This window comes from Schistocerca americana, chromosome X, assembly GCF_021461395.2.
Source record: "Schistocerca americana isolate TAMUIC-IGC-003095 chromosome X, iqSchAmer2.1, whole genome shotgun sequence".
Classification (NCBI taxonomy): domain Eukaryota; kingdom Metazoa; phylum Arthropoda; class Insecta; order Orthoptera; family Acrididae; genus Schistocerca; species Schistocerca americana.
The window spans coordinates 301416082-301436990 of NC_060130.1; the positions used below are offsets into that span (position 1 = coordinate 301416082).

The 20909-nt window shown below is 39.6% G+C and overlaps 1 protein-coding gene across 1 annotated transcript in view; it reads right to left on the reverse strand.

The window, feature by feature from the left end:
• LOC124555974 (histone-lysine N-methyltransferase trithorax) overlaps positions 1-20909 on the reverse strand; it is a 220142-nt gene that overhangs the window by 47895 nt on the left and 151338 nt on the right. Inside the window, exon 10 of the mRNA XM_047130020.1 lies at positions 12328-12489. Coding sequence (XP_046985976.1) covers positions 12328-12489 — 162 coding nt within the window. The remainder of the gene's footprint in view (positions 1-12327; positions 12490-20909) is intronic.

Here is a 20909-nt window from a genome sequence, read left to right on the forward strand (position 1 = left end):
AGTTAAATATCTGAACACTATGTTGCAAGATGACAGTAGCACAACACACATGGTTCTACACAAACAAAACCCTTATAGAACGAAATAAAATAATAAATATTGATTTTTGTAGCAGTGACAAATTCACTAATTAGGAAGTGGACTGGTAAAATAGCTTATCATCAATATCTACCTGTCTTCAAACTGGTGCTCATAATATCATGTTACATTGGTACACCATAACAATTTATATAATTTTTGAATGCAGAGCAGACAGATAAAATCTGTCGAGTGCAGTAACACCTGCTGATACTCTATCTCCCCAGTCCTACCTATATACTGTTTAAGCGCACTGAATGTTCCTGGAATCTGGGACAGCATACTACAAGCTCAGAATGATTTTTTCTCTCATCAAGTTCAATGCCTCACAAAATAAGACACTCACATTTCTGAAAATTGGAACACCTAGAAAAGATACATGTGAATGAACGATCTGTATAACAAAGATCACATATATGACAATACAAGAACAAGGATTGTCAGACAACCGTGATAAAAAAAATTCTAAAAATATCTGCTCATTTGTATTCCTATAGTTCATCAGAAAACAGCTGTTACTATATATTTATGTAGTACATATGATACCCTCATGTCATCCTTACAATACAGGGTCTCGAGTGCATTTTCTCTGGTGTTTTGGTGATATTTGCAATTTTGTTTTTTTGCAATGTGTAGCTGGAGCCACCCGTGTGGGGTTGCTGGTCCCCCATCGCGTGCCTCCCCAAGTGGCGGATAGGTGAACGTCCTCCAGGTATGAGGGCCAATGGCTTGGATGAAAGGCAGAGAAGCCCCAACCATCAAATGCTGCCTTGCAGTCAGTAGAAGGATCTACAAAGGCTAAGGATGTTCCTCTGAAAATGGAACCAGCTACCCGGCGAGCTGCAAGGAGTAACCCCTCAAATGGTTGGGTGGAAAGTTAACAATCTTCCCCTGTAAAAATCACTTGCTGCAAATGCTAACAAAGGAATAAGCCGAACAGATATTTTGATGATGACCTCATCAAACAAAAAAAGGATAAGAGATATGTACATATGAACATGGAATGTGCGGAGCGTGTACCAAGCTGGAGCCCTATGGCAGCTGCTAATGCAAGTAAACAACTACGGTATACTACTATTGTCTCTCCAGTAAATTAGGTGGAAGGGAAGTGACACAATGGACTCCGGAAATTTCACAATCATCTATAGTGGCGGGAGGACATATACCTTTGGTACAGGTTTTGTAGTTGCTAAAGGACTGAAACATGCTGTAATGCACTTCGAACCAATCAATGAACGGATGTCCATATTAAGATAAGGGGAAAATTTTTCAAATAACAATTGTAAATATACATGCACCCACAGACGAGGCAGATGAACAACAGGATGAGTTTTATAGAAAGGTAGAGCAGTTGTATGATCAGGCTCCTAAACATGATATTAAGAGTTTAATAGGAGACTTGAATGCAAAAACAGGAAAAGAAGAGGCAACTATAGGAAGACATTGCCTCCATGAAATATCAAATGACAATGGAATTAGTGGTTTGGATTTTGCTATAAGTAAAAACATGACTGTCAGCAGTACATGTTTTCCACATAAAAAGACACACAAAAAAACATGCATGTCACCAGATGGACAAACTAGAAATCAGATAGACCATATATTGATTGACTAAAGGCATGGATCAGACATCATGGATGTCATGAGCCCATGTAGAGCTAACTGCAATTCAGTGAGAATTAAGTACAGGCAAAGGATTTGGCTACTGAGTAAACAAAAAGGCCACAAACAGAAAAGTTTTGACATTAAGAAACTAAAGTCAGAAGAAATACGGAGAGCATATCAGATGAAAATAGAAGAGGGGCTTTAGAACGATACTGACACATAAAATCAACATATAGAAATAATGTGGAAACAATGTAAGACTGCAATCTTCAAGGCAGCTGGGGAGGTTTTGGGACATGTACGGGTTCAAAGGAAGGCAGATTGGTTGAATGAAGAGTGTATGAGAAGACTTGAGGAGTGTAACACAGCATGAACAAAATTATTTCCGGGAAGAACTAGAGCAAATCTGAATGAATATAATGAGAAGTGCCTTGGAGCTAAAAGGGTTTGCAGAAAGAAGAAAAGAGCACTAGAAAAGAAAAATGGAAGAAACTGAACAGCTAGGAGAAGAGAAGCAAAGTACGTGAAATGTACCAAAAGATTAAAGAAGAAAAGGTTGGGTTTCAAGCCAGAACAAATGTATGCAGAAATAAAGACGGGAATTTGATAGGGGAGAGTAATAAAACACTTGGCAGATGGGCAGAATACTTCCAAAAGCTACTGAACCCGGAAGTAGGATTAGAATAAGAAGAACTGGGGGGAAAACTTATTACGGACCAGACGTTGTAACACAAGAACCTGCACTGGAGAAAGTGATACAAGCCATTAAGACATTAAAAAATAATAGGGCACCAGGAGATCAGATTCAGGCGGAATTTCTCAAATATGGTGGGGAAGCATTGTGGAAAGCAATACATAAAGTAATACTGAACATCTGGCAGGAGGAGAGCATGCAAATGGAGTAGAAAACAGCTATTGTGTGCCTCATACATAAAAAAGGAGATGAATTAAACTGCCAGAATTACCGAGGAATATCCTTGCTAAATACTACCTATAAATTGTTCTCCACGATCCTAACTTGGAGGCTTACTCCCTATCTGGATGACAGAATTGGACACCATCAGAGTGGCTTTAGAAGAAATAGGTCAACAACTGACCAAATATTCACGTTACACATACTACTTGAAACATGTTATGAACATCAAGTAAACATGCATCAGCTTCATACTGATTTTACATAAGCCTATGATAGCATCTCAAGAATGACATTGCTGAATGTGATGGAAGAAGCTGGGATACCTAAGAAGCTCATTAAACTTACTATGATGACCCTCAGTGAAACCAACTGTAAAGTAAAAATACAGGGCTGAATCTCCAGAGATGTGGAAGCAAAAAAAGGGACTGACACACGGTGACAATATCTCCTCACTGCTACTCAACCTCTGCCTAGAAAAAGTCTAAGTCAGATAGAGATAAATAGAGTAGGAACCATTTTTAATCGTTCATTGCAGTACCTAGCCTACACAGATGATGTGGCATTACTTGCACGAAACACTGCTGTGCTGGCTGATGCCTATCAACAAATGGAGAGAGGTGCAAGGGAAAGACCAAATATGAGGTATGCCCACAAAGTAAGTTCCGTTTGGTTATATAAAACAAATGTGTACAGATACAGAAAAAATATTTATTGTACAAATATCTACAACTGTTAAACTAATTTTCTACATAGCTTCCGAAATTTTGTAGGCACTTGACATAGCATGGCACATGTTTCTGTATTCCCTCTTCATAGAAGGTTGCCGCCTATGTATTCGGCCACGTGGTAACGTGTTCTTTCAGCTCGTCATCACTGCTGAAGTGTTGACCACCAAGGACAGATTTTAGGTGTAATAAGAGATGAAAGTCGACAGGAGTGAGGTACGGGCTGTATGGAGGATGATCAAACGCGTTCCAGTGAAATTCCTGTAAGAGTTGTTTGGTCAAATTCGCTGTGTGGGGTCGGGCATTACAGTGGAAAAAAACAACACCTTTTGACAGTAATCCTAAGCGGCTGTTCTGTATTGCGCAGCACAATTTCTTAATGGTCTCACAGTAACAATGTGCATTGATTGTTTGGCTTCGTGGTAAGAAATCAATCAGCAAAATGCCTTTTCTGTCCCAAAAAAAAAACGGTACACATGACTTTTCGTGGTGTCAAGATTTGCTTGGGCTTAACCTTCGTTGGGGATGAAGTGTGCCTCCATTCCACTGATTGCAGTTTTGTTTCAGGGGTGTCGTACAATACCCAAGTTTCACCCCCTGTGACTATCCGAGAAAGAAAACCATTGCCTTCTTCATTGTAGTGTGTCAAAAACTGAAGTGCACTGCCCATCCATTGTTTTTTGTGTTGTTCAGTAAGAATTTTGGGTACCCAACATGAGCAAAGTTTTCAAAATTTCAGTTTTTCAGTAACAATTTCATGAATTAGTGATCGTGACATTTGTGGGACTTCCATAGCAAGGGCACTAAGTGTAAACTTATGGTTATGCTTAATCTCCTCTTCAATTGTGTGAACCTGTTCATCAGTAACCACAGACGGACGTCCACTTCGTTCTTCATTGTATGGGCACTGATAACCGCGCTGTTGAGCGCCCCACAAGCCAATCATCATCATCATCATCATCATCATCATCATCATCATCATCATCATTGTTATTCATCGTGCACTTGATCACGTCCTTCATTGAACAGTCTGACCCATCTTCTAACCATTGAATCACTCATAGCAGGCCGGCTGGTGTGGCCGAGTGGATGTAGGCGCTTCAGTCTGGAGCCGCGCGACCGCTACGGTCGCAGGTTCGAATCCTGCCTAGGGCATGGATGTATGTGATGTCCTTAGGTTAGTTAGGTTTAAGTAGTTCTAAGTTCTAGGGGACTGATGATCTCAGATGTTAAGTCCCATAGTGCTCAGAGCCATTTGAACCATTTGAACTCATAGCATTTTGTCCGTAAACCTCACAGATTTGCCAATGAATTTCTTTCAGTTTAACTTTCTTTGCATTTAGAAAATGAATCACAGATTTGATTTCACATGTGGCGGCTGACATTATAAAGAAGCACTACAAAGCAGCGATCTGAAAATGGCGTACATGTCTTCTCCTAGAGTCAGAGTAACTGCCGTGCATGCTCGAAACTGCGATCGTAGCGCTACTGTGGATAGAAATAGAAATGGAACTTACTCTGTAGACAACCCTGAAAGGGTGAGAGACTTCAAGTAACTCGGATCGACTATCACAGAGACAAATGACATCAGCAGCGAGGTGAAAGCTAGAACACCAGCACGCAACAGATGCTACTTTGCCACACTACCCATGCTTAGCAGCTCACTTCTATCACGGAAATATAAAATCCTCATTATAAGACCAGTTGTTATGTATGGTGCCGAGGCATGGACCATGACTGCAAATGAGGAAAGGATCCTTAGCATTTGGGAGAGAAAGGATCTGTGTAAAATATACAGCCCAATATACGATCAAGAAGGTTGGCGCATCCGTACGGATGTGGAATTAGAACAACTTTTTGAAAAACCTGAAATTGTTACTACCATTAAAATAAGAAGACTGCTATGGGCAGAACCCATGGTCAGAATGGAGGAAAATAGAACATGTAAGATTTTTGATGGCTAGGCTGGGGGCACACAATGGATGGGACATCCCAGAAAGAGATGGGTGGATGGAATTGAAGGAGACATGAAAAAGTTGGGTGTCAGAGGATGGATACTGAAAGCCATGTACCAGATAGAGTGCCAGGATATTATGATGCAGGCCAAGGCCCTTCAAGGGCTGCAGAGCCGAGTAGTAGTAGTAGTAGTAGTAGTAGTAGTAGTAGTAGCAGCAGCAGCAGCAGCAGCTGCTGCTGCTGCTGGAGTCAGCCCAAACAAACACTTCTCACCATGCCTTTCAAGCAATGCCCAGAGAGATATGGAAGTGTCAGTTTGTTTCCCTTTACAAACAAATTGATTATTAAAGTGGAATTTTATGTGCTCATTCAGTAGAGTGGTCCCAAATTAGTCAAACACAATATTTGTCTTGTCAGTATGTATTAACAGGGTCAGTAAAACACGAAGAATAATCAGTACTTCAGTAGTGACCATAACTCCCTGGCCAGTGCCAACTGCTACTGCCATGCAGCAGTGCTGTTGCTCAGTCACTCCTCGAGTACTGGCTATTCTTTGTGTTTTACTGTCCCTATTAATTGATATTGATGAAAAAATATCACTCTTGACTAATTTGGGACCACTGTATCAAATGAGCACATAAAATTCAGCTTTAAAAATAATTTTGTTTGTAACAGGAAACAAACTGACACTTTCCGTTGACACTGGGTGTTGTATAATAGATGTGATGAGCTGTATTTGTTAGGGCTGACTCCAGCTACACACAAACAAAATTGCAAATATCTGCAGATATACCACAGAAAATGTGTCTGAAGACTCTCGGGAGAGAGACCCTGTATAAACACATTCAAAAAATGTTTGTTTGGTGCCGTATAAAATGAACACAGAATCAGTCATGTGTATCAGTCTTTTACTTACACTGTCCTTACTACAACATAGTACACGCTGTTCCCTTGTAAAAGACAGTTCTTCAGTTCCAAACACCTACATGTTGTTATGGTTGCTGTTCACACTTTTGCCCACAAATAATAGTCACGATCGCATGTTTTATTTAACTATGTTTGCTGACAATATCACTTAATAATGCAAACTGTGTTTTCTGTTGTCTCCAGATGCCTTTTACATACACAATCTTCTTTATCTACATCTACAAAGATACTCTGCAAGCCACAATACAGTGCATGGTGGAGAGTACACTGTACCACTACTAGTCATTTCGTTTCCTGATCCATTCGCAAATAGAGTGAGGGAAAAATGACTGCCTATATGCCGCCATACGACCCATAATTTCTCGAATTTTATCTCTGAGGCCTTTATGCGCAATATATGTTGGCAGCAGTAGAACTGTTCGGCAGTCATCTTCAATCGTCTGTTCTCTAAATTTTCTCAATAATGTTTCTCGAAAATCATGTCACTTGCCCTCCAGGGATTCTCATTTGAGTTCCCAAAACACCTCTGTAACACTTACATGTTGCTCGAACCTACCGGTAACAAATCTAGCAGCTCTGAATTGCTTCATGTCTTCCTTCAGTCTGATCCGCATGGATCCCAAACACTTTAGCAGTACTCAAGAATAGGTCGCACCGTCGTCCCGTATGTGGTCTCCTTTCCAGTTGATCCACACTTTCCTAAAATTCTCCCAATAAACTGAAGTTGATCATTTGCCTTCCCTACCACAGTTCTCATGTTCGTTCCACTTCATATCGCTTTTCAACGTTACGCCCAGATATCTGAATGACTTCACTGTGTCAAGCAGGACACTATTACTACTGTATGCGAACATTACAGGCCTGTTCTTCATACTCATCTGCACTGACTTTTTATGAGTCTTACACCAAGTATTTGCATATATGCAATTGTGCTCTGTGCAAAATTCTACTGGGCAGTTTCCAATTTCATTCCTTTCCTCCAGTCCACATTCTCCAGCTTTTTTTTTTCATTTTCATCTTTTCTTACTATTTAATTCTAGTCCCTCATAACAAAGTTACGCCTCGCTTAATATACTGTATAGTTCATTTAATCTCGTCAGACACTTCATCATCTGCAGAGCTGGTATGCATTCAATACTGTGGTGGGTTGTGGCTTTGTGTGTATCTCATCTATGATGATTTGTTGACTTCACTGTTTGTGATAGTGTACTCACATTCACTATCCTTACTCCTGTATTACCCCTATATGATCTCGTGTTCATAAACCTGTAGCCATGTGACCAAAAATCATGGTCTTCCTGCAACAGCATTTACTGGTTTCATTATATCCAACTTCAAACTATCCATGTCTCTGACCTGTCTATTTGATTAAATGATCTAATATAACATACTCTTACCCACAGAGGTCATTTCTTTTCACATCACCCTTCTGATCAGTACTTCCCAGAGATCCAAATGGTGGATTATTTTACCTCCAGAATGGATACCATCATCATTTAACTATGCAATACAGCTGCATGTCCCCAGAAAAGGTAACAGCTGGAGTTTACCATCAGTTCCTGATGTCCAAAATACCAATATATTAAGGACTTGTTGGCCAATGTTACAAGGCAAGATATGTCAATTATGCATACTTTTTAAAAAATAAATAGAAAGGGCGCACTACAAAGGAATTACCTGAATGGGACAGAAATCTGTAGATGTCATGTACATGTACAGACAAACAAATGATTTCAGTTTCACAAAAATTGTATCATTTATTCAAGGAAAGGAGCTTCACAAATTGAGTAAGTCAACAACATATTGGCCTCCCTCTGGCTCTTGTGCAAGCACTGATTGATTCAGTTGTTGGCTGTCATCCTGAGTGATACTGTGCCAAATTCTGTCCAACTGGCATGTTAATATCATCAAAATCCCGAGCTGATTGGAGGGCTCCACCCATAGTGCTTCAAATGTTTTCAGTTGGGGTGATATCTGGTGACCTTGCTGTCCAAGGTTCGGTTTGGAAAGCATGAAGACAAGCAGCAGCAACTCTTGCCCTTTATGGGTGGGCATTATCTTGCTAAAATGTACACCCAGGATGGCTTGTCACAAATGGCAACAGAACATGGCGCACAATATCTTCAATGTATTGCTGTGCTGTAAGAGTGCTGCAGATGGCAATCAAATGGGCCCTGCTATGAGAAGAAATGGCACCCCCAGACTGTTACTTATGGCTGTCAGGCCGTATGGTTCAGGTTGGTATCCCACCACTGTCTGTGGTGTCTCCAGACACGTATTTGACCTGGAATCTCATTCACTGGAGTAGAGTTGTCTTCAGTGATGAGTCCTGCTTCGAATTTAGTCCGATGACAAGCAAATACGTGTCCGAAGGTGCCCTGGACAATAGTGGGATACCAACCCGACTGTCAACCACCATACGGCCCAACAGCCAGGAGTGATGGTTTAGGGTGCCATTTCTTTTCATTTTGTTTGGTTGTTATCCACAGCACCCCTACAGCACGATACGTTGACTACATTCTACCCCGTTTTGTTACCCTTCATGGCAAGTCATCCTGGGCTTGTATTTCGGCAAGATAATGCCCTCCTGTACACTGCAAGAGTTTCTACTGCTCGTCTTCTGGTTGCCAAACCCTAGCTCGGCCAGCAAGGTCGCTGGCTCTCTCCCCAACTAAGAACATTTGGAGCATTACAGGCAGAGCCCTCCAACAATCTCAAGATTTTGATGATCTAACGTGCCAACTGGACAGAATTTAGTGCCATATCCCTCAGTAGGACAGCCAACAACGACAAGCTGAATAATTGCTTGCATAAGGGCCAGAGGTGGATGAACACGTTACCGACTTCCTCAATCTGCGAAATTCCTTCCAATTTTTTTGAAATTGCTATCATTTCTTTGTCCGTACATGTACACCATATCTAACAATTTCTGTCCCATTTGGATAATTTCTCCATGGTGTGTGTATTTTTTGGTCCTAAGACTGTGTAATTTTGGTCAGTTCAACACCCCGTAACAGTCAAAGATTGAGAGCAAGCACTCAATTGAGATATGATTGATTGCTACTAAATGAAAAATTTATCTTAGTTCTGATGCAACCCCCACCCCCCTCACACACACACACACACACACACACACACACACACACACACACACACACACACACACACACTACAACATAATAATATATATATATATATATATATATATTTTTTTTTTATTTTTTTTTTTTTTTTTTCCCATAGTGCATTTTACTTACATTTACTCTATCAGTTGTAATCAAATGATTTGACTTTTCACTTTTGGTTTCCTTTTAGAAATTACACCTGATGTTGCTAATATTTACTGTCCACCTTTCACTATTAGTGACATTCACTTACCGTATTTACTCGAATCTAAGCCGCACCTGAAAAATGAGACTCTAAATTGAGGAAAAAAATTTTCCCGAATCTAAGCCGCATCTGAAATTTGAGACTCAAAATTCAAGGGGAGAGAAAAGTTTTAGACCGCACTTCCAAATCGAAACAAAGTTAGTCCATTGTAACATGAGACACAATTGAGGTCGAATGGATGAAGATACAGCTACAATAGTTTGGTCCGAGTCGTAAGCTTAACTCTTAAGCTTTACCAAGTAGCCATTGCTATGTGCCAGGCGCTCCGTCCGTATTAAACAGGTACCCTTCCTTTTTCACGTGCTTCGTCTGGTTTGAATCGATTGCTTATTTTGCTATCGATCTGATAAGTGCCGTTCTCTTTGTTATATGTGTTTACGTCACTCTAAGCTGAAAATGCATTATTGTACTGTGTCATAAATGTCGCATTCTGATAATGATTGTTCACGACCTGCTGCTGCTCGCAGCATGTCTTGCTCTTGTGCGTGCTACCGCCACTTACAATTTTTTTTTTAAAAAAAGAGAGAGAGAGAGAGAGAGAGAGAGAGAGAGAGAGAGAGAGAGAGAGAGAGAGAGAGAGAGAGAGAGAGAGAGAGGAACTGTCTCATTAGCAAAATAATGGCAAGAGACTGCTGTTTGTTGTTACTTACACTGCAGCTTTCTTTGATAACAAGGAACCAAATAATAGACTGCGTATGATAGAAGATGTTCTGAACGAGAGTTTAGCGAAAATTTTTCTCCATTTCAAAATCTTTGCAGACGCCTCTTAAGTACATTACATTCTGCACAAAAATTAGATTCACCTTAGATTTAAAAATCTAGTCAGTTGCCGTGCTTCATTTCTGACTGTATCACTATTCAGCATAAGAATAATATGAATATAAACATGACATAATATGTATATTCTTCCACGTTTGCTCTTGTCTCACTCCAGTTTCGTAGTTCATTAGGCAGCAAACACGAAAGAATACATGGCATAATGTTTACATGCTTCTACCTTTTGTTTTAACTTATTTACTGACGTAGAGGTTTTGGCGCCAGTATTTATCTTTGTGCCTGCTAAGCATGCCTGTGTAGCGCTACGTATATTCGATGGCAGAAGTTAGTTGTGGCGGCACCTACCAACATTTTTCAGAACTTACGCTTACTTTGCACTCAATTCTAAGCTGCAGGCGGTTTTTTGGATTACAAAAAGGCACCATAAAATATTTTTTACATGGATTAGGAGAGGCAAAGAACAAACCAAACAGTGTCATAAGCAGGAACCTAGACTACAGATTCTTTTGTTTAGTGATGGAAGTGTTTTGTGATTGAAGTATGAATGAAGAACCTCATCTGGCACTCACAAGTATGTTTGTTCAAATTTGTACCTATAGCTTTTTTGATGTAGAGGGGTCATTTTTTTCCTACAAAAACATTTTGACTGATACATGCACAGGACAAATTTAAAAATAATGTTAGCTGTTAACTGTGCAAAAAGGGAAGTGAATTAACAAATTGAGAACAAAAATGATAGTGCATCTTTTAATGTATTTTTCACTTGATCATGCATGTATTGTAGTTTGACAGTGCAAGAATGCACACATATTTTGTGACTGTGCACATAATTCTCCTTTTTTAATTACCACATCAGTAATCAGAACACTAAAAAACCTAATAAATAAGCCACTTTCATTAAAAGGTTTTTTCATTGTTGTCCAACATCAATCTTTCACCAAGTGTTATAGAAATAAGTGTTCTGATGATTCAGAATACTCCTGAGCAGCACTGTTGCTTGTTTCAGAGCAGTTCACAACAACATCAAGTTATTTTACAAAAGAAATGTGACACAGTTATTACTAGATAATAATATAACGTGTTTGTCAAAGAAAATGTAAGTTGTTAGGTAATCTCACGCCTATACTCCTGGGATTTACACAAAACACTGTGATTTAAAAAATTAGGAAATAAAAATTAAAATAAATTTTGATTACAAAGTCATAAAGAAATAATCTTTTTCCTGTATCTTCACAGGGTCACCACATCAATTACTGGATTTGGCAATGTCTCCCCCCCCCCCCCCCCTGACAATTTTGTGTACCTCACCAGACTGCATCTAGTGTTATACAATAGGAAAGTCTGTGAAAGTTTTTTCTAAATTTTTGTGAGTCATGTAACTGACATGGGTACCAGTCTGGTATTTACCTAGTCAGATATTCGAAACTGCCTAAAAACCACATCTACGCTGACCAGCTCACGATGTACCCCCAGAATCCTGGAAGTGCCGTCATGCTAACGCACATAGCTATCAGGGCAGATCACAATCATATAGGAATAATGACTGCTATTTGGTCAAAAGCATATTTATGTGAAATAAAAATTGAGACCGAGAACTCTATTTACTTACTGCAGCTGCCAGCAGCTGTACACTCCTACTTTATGCACAGAGCAAGAAGCATTGGTATCCAAAATCTAATGCAGCCATCAGCAATCAATATAATGGCAAATTGAATTGCCAAGAGAACAAATTAGACAAGAATGAAACTAATAGCTTGTGAGCGATCACACTTTTATATGCAGTGGGAAAAATACCATTCAATGGTTGACTGAAAAAAAAAAGTATTCTACACTTAACAGGAAAATAAGGTAATCAATTACAGGAAATTATGTTATGGATATTTTTTGGTAACATACACAAAGAAAGCAGCGTTAACTGCTAAATCAGGCTATTATTAATGACAGGGAACTTACCTTGGTATCATAATCATGGTCTTCATAACAACGCTGGCACAAAGGGCAATAGTTCCCTTTCTGTCGCAGTTTAAAGCATGCTTTACAGAGTGGAATGTTACCCACAAAATTAGTCACATTTTCAGTACCACAGCTCTTGCATCGGAGACATGTTGAACAAACCTAAAACAAATTTATCCTAGGTGTCAGTAACATTATATAATCTTTACAAATATGGTAGAGGTGAGATTATGTTTTTTTGTATATTAATGGGAACTCTAATAGTGTTTTGTCCCTGATTTCATATCGTCTTTTGTGATGTTTCTTTTGGGTATTCCTGCAACAAATTGAACTTCATAATTCAACTCTATTATGCTTTTTGTGGAAGGTGGTGAACTGACAGTTAACTGCTCAAATCACAGTAAAAAGTTTACAATTTTCAAGACAACCTGTTCTCAAAATAATCATGTACACTTATTTTGCAGAGTGTGTTTTGAGACAATTGGTGGAAGATCACCACCCAACTAACATTACAATTCAATACAATTGAGTATGTGTGCTTCATTAGCTGTTCCATATTTAAGTTTCACTACTAGCCACACAACTCATAAAAACAATAGTTAGTGCCACTGCAGATCTTCGTGTGGATTAAACCTGAACCACAAACTTTTCACAACTAATTTCATGCATTTACTACAGTTCATATGAAGGGATATATGGCATAATTATGTAAGTCAATTCTGCTCATTTTGAGAAATTGTACATTTTGTGAAAAATTGTACAGAAAAACCAGGAAAGCCTAAATGAAGTGCATATAGGGATACTGAGCCTAGTAAGGGATATTATTAATAATGGAGCATAAATTAAGTGTAGTAATACTAATATTATGACCATAATTAATAAAGTCTATGAATTTAATTTCATTTTGACTAACAATTTCACTTTGAATTAACAATACCTGAGCACAATTACATATAGCAATATTAACATCAACATCATAATTGTGTACAAATTGCATGAATTTCAGTCTGAATTAAAACAAAGATACATTCAGTTATCCTTGCCCTCAATAGTTTATTTCAGGGAATAAAAGAACACATGGTGAACAGGAAGCATGTATGGTAACAAGGCTAACATGTCCTTTTTCTTCAAATTACCAGCTGGTTGTATTTCACAGTAGAGCGGTTCCTGTTTTATAATGTTGAGCTCGACTAGACATCCCTTCTTTCCCTTTCATATATGCATGGTGTAAAATTCCTTTTTAGCACAGTTGTCTTGTAATATTTTTTTGCAGGTTCAAATCTTTTATATTGCAATCACTGAATTTGTAGCCAAAAAACTGGACACTGCAATTCATTCGTATTGGGATTAACTACTGCCTTCTGCAAACCTACTGTCAATACAAATTTTCTTGCTTCATCTGTACTACTCTACACTGAGGTGTAAAATGTCATGGGATAGTGATATGCATGTATGCAGATGGCAGTAGTATCACGTATACAAGGCATAAAAATGCAGTGCATTGGCAGATCTGTCATTTTTACTCGTGTAATTAATGTAAAAAGGTTTCAGATGTGATAATGGATGCACAATAGGAATTAACAGACTTTCAACACAGAAAGGTAGTTGAAGTTAGGCGCATGAGACATTCCATTTCAGAAATTATTAGGGAATTCAACATTCTGAGATCAACAGTGTCAAGAGTGTGCCGAGAATATTGAATTTCAGGCATTACTCTCAGCACAGACAACACCATGGGTGATTGCCTTCACTTACCGACAGAGAGCTGCGGCATTTGTGTAGAGTTGTCAGTGCAAACAGAGAAGCAACACTGCATCAAATAACCACAGAAATCCATTAGGATACTGTGGCAAAATCTGGTGTTAATGGGCTATGGCAACAGATGATCGATGGGAGTGCCTTGGCTAACAGCAGGACATCAACAGTGCATCTCTCCTGGGCTCGTAGCCATATCGGTTGGACCCTAGGTGACTGGAAAACCATGGCTTTATCGGATGAGTCCCGTTTTCAGTTGATAAGAGCTGACGGTAGGATTCGAGTCTGGCACAGGCCACACGAAGCCATGGACCCAAGTTGTCACAAGGCACTGTGCAAATTGGTGGTGGCTTCATACTGCTGTGGGCTGTGTTTACATGGAATGGACTGGGTCCAACTGAACCGATCATTGACTGGACATAGTCACGTTCAGCTTCTTGAAGACTATTTGCAGCCAAACAACAATGGAATTTTTATGGCTGACAATGCGCCATGTCACTAGACCACAATTCTTTGCGCTTGGCTTGAAGAACATTCCGCACAGTTTGAGCGAATGATCTGACAACTCATACTACCAGACATGAACCCCATCAGACATTTATGGGGCATAATCGAGTGGTCAGTTCATGCACTAAATCCTGCATCAGCAACACATTCGCAATTTATTTATTTAGCGTATGGCTAATACAGACATATCATGAAATTACATATACATATGTACATATTGACACACAAGAAACTTAAGTTTGTCTTTACAACTGAATATCCAGTCCTTCAATCCAGCGCACTGCATCTGGAGTTGCTAGCAGGAAGTCCTCTTTGGCGCCGTGATAGGCTCAAATCCTGCATTCACTGACAATGTGGTGAACAGTCTGGTATGGAGCCCTGCAGTCACAAGCTGGATCAGGCAGCTTCTTCCACTTAAAGAGAGCATCCCTGCATCGCCCATGGCTGGTACGGATTCTGTTGAGAGTAGACCAGGTCTTGCGTGGTAAGTCGAATCCACTTGGAAGTTTAGCACCTGAGAAGATGTTATGCAGGTGCACATCTGTCACTACTTCCCACAGACCTTTCCATTCTTCAAGAGGTTTGAAATTCTTAGCAACCATGTCAGCAGCATCGCACAGAGTTGGATGACATGATTTCAGTCTCTTGCGATTTTAAAGTGGCAGGTCGCCATGCACGGGTAGGTTAGAATTCCTGGAGATCTTGTGGAATTCTCTCATAAGGGCAGTACATCTGCGTAGATCAGGAGGCATTATACCGGTTAACAGTGGAAGCCAATAAACTGGAGTAGATCTGATTGTGCCAGATATTATGCGCATTGTCGTATTCAGCTGGGTATCAACAAGCCTTGTATGATGACTATTCATCCAAACAGGTGCACAATACTCAGCACTTGAGTATACCAAGCCCAGAGCTGAAGTTCGCAGGGTGGTTGCTGAAGATCCCCAGGTAGTTCCGCATAGCTTATGGAGGATGTTGTTTCGAGTCCTCAGCTTTTGAGCTAAGTTAAGAAGGTGTTGTTTGAAGAATAGTGTACGATCCAGGATGACACCAAGATATTTTGAGTTCCAATTGTGACGAAGAATTCTGCCTCTGAAACTTACCTCCAGTTTTACGTTCGCCAACTGGTTATTTAGATGGAAGCAACACGCTTCTGTTTTACTCACACTGGGTTGGAGTCTCCAGATTTTGAAGTAATTGTCTAATGCAGACAGGTCATTGGCTAAAATCTCTTCTGTTGTCTTCATTTCCTGGTGTTTGACGGCTAGAGCCAGGTCATCGGCATAGCAGTATTTTCTGGACGAAGTGTCAGGTAGATCAGATAGATATAGGTTGAACAGTAAGGGTGAGAGAACTGATCCTTGAGGCAATCCGTTGTTCAGCTTCCTCTCCTTACTTATGTTGCTTCCAGTGATTACCTGGAACTTCTGATCACTTAATCAGTCGAGCCATTGTTCTGCAGGGTATGATGCGGAGATATTTGTAGATAAGGCCTTCCCTCCACACAGTGTCGAAGGCGGCAGTTACATCAACAAATGCCACAGATGTTTTCTGCTTCATTTGGTATCCTGACTCTATGAAGGATGTGAGAGACAATACTTGGTCGCAGCAGCTACGCCCTGGTCTGAAGCCTACCTGATCAACTAGAACGTTCTCTAAGATAGCACAACTTATTCTGTTATATATTAGCCTTTCAAAAAGCTTGTAGCAGCAGCTGAGTAGGGAAATGGGGCGATAGTTTTCTACCTTGTTGCTGGGTTTGCCAGGTTTCAGAACAGATATTATCTTCACCTTTTTAAACTCAGATGGAAGTTGACCAGTGAAGAATTCTGCCAGCCATTTCTTAGCTTTTCCTCCCATATGGATCAGGAATTCTGGATGGATACCATCGAATCCAGGTGCCTTAAGAGGTTTGAGGTCCTTCAGTCCGGAGTCAATGTCTGAAACTGTGAAGGGATGGGTATACTCAGATGAGGGAGATGCCTTCTTTTTCAGGTCACGAAGCTGTCGTCTGATATGTCTTGTATGTTTCTTGTCACGAGGTACTTTTGAGGTAGTAATGATGTGGGAAGCAATTTGGTCTGGTGTTACTTCGGAATTTTTTCGGCAAGCTGGTGCACTTCCTCCCAGTTTTCTCAGAAGACTCCATGCTTTCCTGCTCGAGTGGGTAAAGTCCATAGTTTTGACTGTTTCTGCCCATTTCTGCCTCCGAGACATGTCCAAGCTGGACAATAGTTCCATAGCTATCTCTGGGTCACCACTTTGCTGGAAGTATTGGTACAGTGCTTCACTTTCCTCATTCCATCCTGGAACATATTCTTTTCGGTATCCTCTTGGCATACACTTTTAAGCTGTTGCTGTTACTGCACTGGATAGTTATTATGTGATGGAGGTATCCATCGAATGGTCTTATCCAGTTCCGTTGAAAACTTCATCCAGTGGGCTTTCTGGAAATTCCATCGAGCAAGCGGAGTTGATCGTATGACAGGAACAGTGCAGCCAATTTGTATTATTACAGGTCTGTGTTGGCTGTGAGGAAAGGCATCTATCACTTTCCTTGTGGTGTTGATGGGAAAGCCAGTTTCGTTGCAGCTAACAAAGTGTAAGTCAGGATTTGAATCCTTGTCCCAAGCAGCTGACCTGAAAGTGCCTTGATCTTTGGCATCAAACATTAGATGAAGATTATTCTCTTCGATCCATTCTGCAAGCATGCTCCCATTTTCATCATTTTGAGAGTACTTCCAAAGTTCATGGCAACTATTGAAGTCTCCTATGTAAATTGCAGGATGTTCTGCTGTGTGTAGGACAAAATTGGGCCATGTTGTTTTGGGTGGTTTGTAAACATTTGTAACAGTAATGCCGTGCAATTGTATGACAACTGTATGTATATCTGCCTCCACACTTACAGAAATCAGTGAAGCTTCGTTTATGTTGTTATGGACATACGTAGCCACTCCATACACCTCTTGCTAAGTTACACTAAGTGCAGAATATCCAGGAATTCGACCTCGCCTTCGGAATATTTCTTCGCTGGAAACACGAGTTTCTTGAATGGCGACGACATCGATATTGTTGTCCAGCAAAAATTTTGACAGGTAGTCACACTTTGCCCTGTTAATGCTTTCGATATTCAGTTGAAGAAGTCTGATAGTTGGTCCAATGTTTCTTGTTAATGAGCTCTGAAAAGAACTGATTCTGCTATTTAGTTGATATGTCATTGCCAGGAGATCCTATGGATAGTCTAGCTGCCTGTAATCATTGTTGCTCAATTAGCACCACCCAGGAGGCACGTGTAGGGTATTTTAAGGTTAAACCTACGGACGTGAGCAACGCTACCTCGCAATAATGGACGGCTATAGAGGCAGCATGACTCAATATTCCTGCAGGGGACTTCCAAGGACTTGTTGAGTCCATGCCATGTTGAACTGTTGCACTGCGCTTAGCAAAAAGAGGTCCAACATGATATTGGGAGGTATCCTATATGACTTCTGTCACCTCAGTGCAAATGGCTTCCTTCTTTGTGATTGAGCAATGATTTTACCCCAGTCTGACAGTGTGTAGATAGTTTTTCCTTCTGCCTGGAGTTCCACAGATAAAAAAATCAGCATCATTTGGGAGTTTTGGAGATACAAATGCCCACTTGTCATAAAAATATGCTCAAGAACATCCACCTGAAGTAGTGATCTGTCACATGTTTCAAAAGCAAAGTGCAATTTTAAAATTTCTATTTCGTCCAGTGCAGGCATTACTGGACATTGTTCGGTGTTTTCTTGCACAAACCAATTCTTTTACGTGACGCACTATGCATAATGAAATTTCCTGTTTTCCTTTCAAAGCTACAGTTTCATACCATACATACATGACAACAGTCAGTTCTGAGGTCGTGAGAGCCAAGATTATAACAATATACATTGCATTTATAATGTGCTACTGAACATGTTAACTTGAAAAGGCCAGAGCTTTTTCCAAATCTAATGTAAAAGTGTACAAAATTTCGGAGTTGGATTTTGATCATTCCTTATGGACTTTCAACAAATTTCATGCAGATTTGGCTCTCCTTAAATGAAATTCATGTGGCATTTCTAACTGTCTGTTTTTTTTTTTTGTTTTCACCTTCAGCAACTTACATTTGCTTCTAGTACAAAGTACATGATGTGCACTTATCTCTTCTTGGCGGGTGAGAACTTGGATTGAAATCATGATTGAAAATCTTTCTATACAAGTGCTCTGACACTGGTTTAATGTTATCTTCAAACACATTTTTCTATATAATAAATTTTACACAACTGTGATGTTCAACTCAGGACTCAGTAACATTTGTTAGGGTTTTTCAATGGAGAATAACGCAACTGATAATATGAAAAACTTTTAATGCGGAAATGAGTATGATGAACTGTACCTTCCGCAGCTTTGTCGGAAGGTTTATGACGACCTCTCTAATCACTAATGCACCTCTCTGCTTGCTTTACTCTTCGTGTACATCGACTCATTCTGCCGTTGGAAATTCGAAAAGGTCTCAGAAAACACTTTTTACAGACAATAATTCTGAAAATGTAAAGGGCATTTGGAGATCAAGATCCAGTTAGTGGTCTACTTGCTGGAGGCGTTTCTGATTTGATTAGTTCACATAGGTAGGCACTTCCAGAGTTAAAAGATACCATTTTTCTAAAATTATCAAAATTCCTTTCCTTTCTTCTTTGGTTATTTTTTAAGCACAATGTAGTGTGCAGTGGCAACCATAATTACAAAATATATTAGCAAAAACTGTTTCATCTTTTCTGGTACTATATGCTTCACCTCGATTCCTTTCCAGTTTCATCTCCTGTCTTGTATCTTCTCTCTGTCATTTTCTTCCACACCTTTGGCATTAGTTATCCTCTTTGTACTCACATTCAGATGAACAATATTCTGAAGCTGAACCCAATATTTCTTCCTCTTCATTCATGATTTCTCTAAGCCTTTCTAAATTACTCATATTACCATAAATATAAGCTCATTCAAACACCAGTAACGACTGCCAAATAATCAAGCTAATGGTTTAGACAAAAATATAATAATATAATACTTGTCTGAAAATGGTCTAGACAATATTATCATACAAAACTTTTCTGAAAAGGGTTTAGACAGCGTTATAATACAAAACTTAGCTGAAAAGAGTTTTTATACTGTTAAAATAAAACAAACTTTTCTGCAAAATAATAATAAAGAAAGGAAAACTTCTGGTGGTGAAACAGAAAATCTAATTTTGTTTTATGGCATTGTGGTGCCAGTCACACTTACTTCACTTTGCAGTAACACATAAACAGAATGTCTCATTTTGTTTCATGGAATCGTTTTGCGAGTAAGACTTACTTCATTTTGCCATAACATATATCATACAAACCATTTCAAAGTAGAGCTTGTGCTGCCATCTGTGATGCTATTGTGCATATAAAGACATATATCACTATGCCATGCAAATGAGTGCAGCGTTCACTACATAACATGGTGCTTAACTCATTTTCATCCACACCTGGCTTACATCATTATGCCATAAACCCGTTCATATTATAGCACAATTTTTACCCAACACTTGTAATCGATGTGCAGTCCCTGAAGGATAACTGAATCACACACACTTTCCAAAATGAATTTTTGCTCGATAGCAGATTGTGTGCTGATTTGAAACTTCCTGGCACTGTGTGCCATACCAGGACACAAACCTAGGACATTAAAAAAAGATTGCAGGTTTGAGTCCTGTTCCAGTAAACACTGTTGATATGCCATGAAGCTTCTGTCACATACTACTTGACTCTTTCTCCGATTTGTGCATTTTAACTAGCATTTATTCCTAATCATGTCAAGCTTCTATTCACTACACAGAATGTAAATTATGTCTTCCGAAATTTTCTAACAGTTACACAGCAATGGCACTTGACAAAGAAATTGAACTGCTAACCGTGAGAGTTGCTCATTTATTCTCTTAATATAAAGTATCACTACACTGGAAAACAATTCTTTTCTGGGAATACATGTTACATTCTATGCATCACACAATTTGGAAGATAATCGATATAATTGTACCTCCATTTTCTGTACACAGGGTTGTACGTAATGAATATCTTTCTGGAGGAAAATAAGCTAGTCATCAACTTGAACTCTGGTCACGCTCTACCAGGTATGCTGCTACTGGAACTGATATGCCCTTGCCTCCACACGACACGGGAAATGACGGTTGGAACCCCATTTGCCTGTAATACAGCTGTGACGCTTCTTGCAATACTGGCATATAACGATCACATAGTCTCCAGTGGAATGTTATGCCACTCTTTGATCAGAAT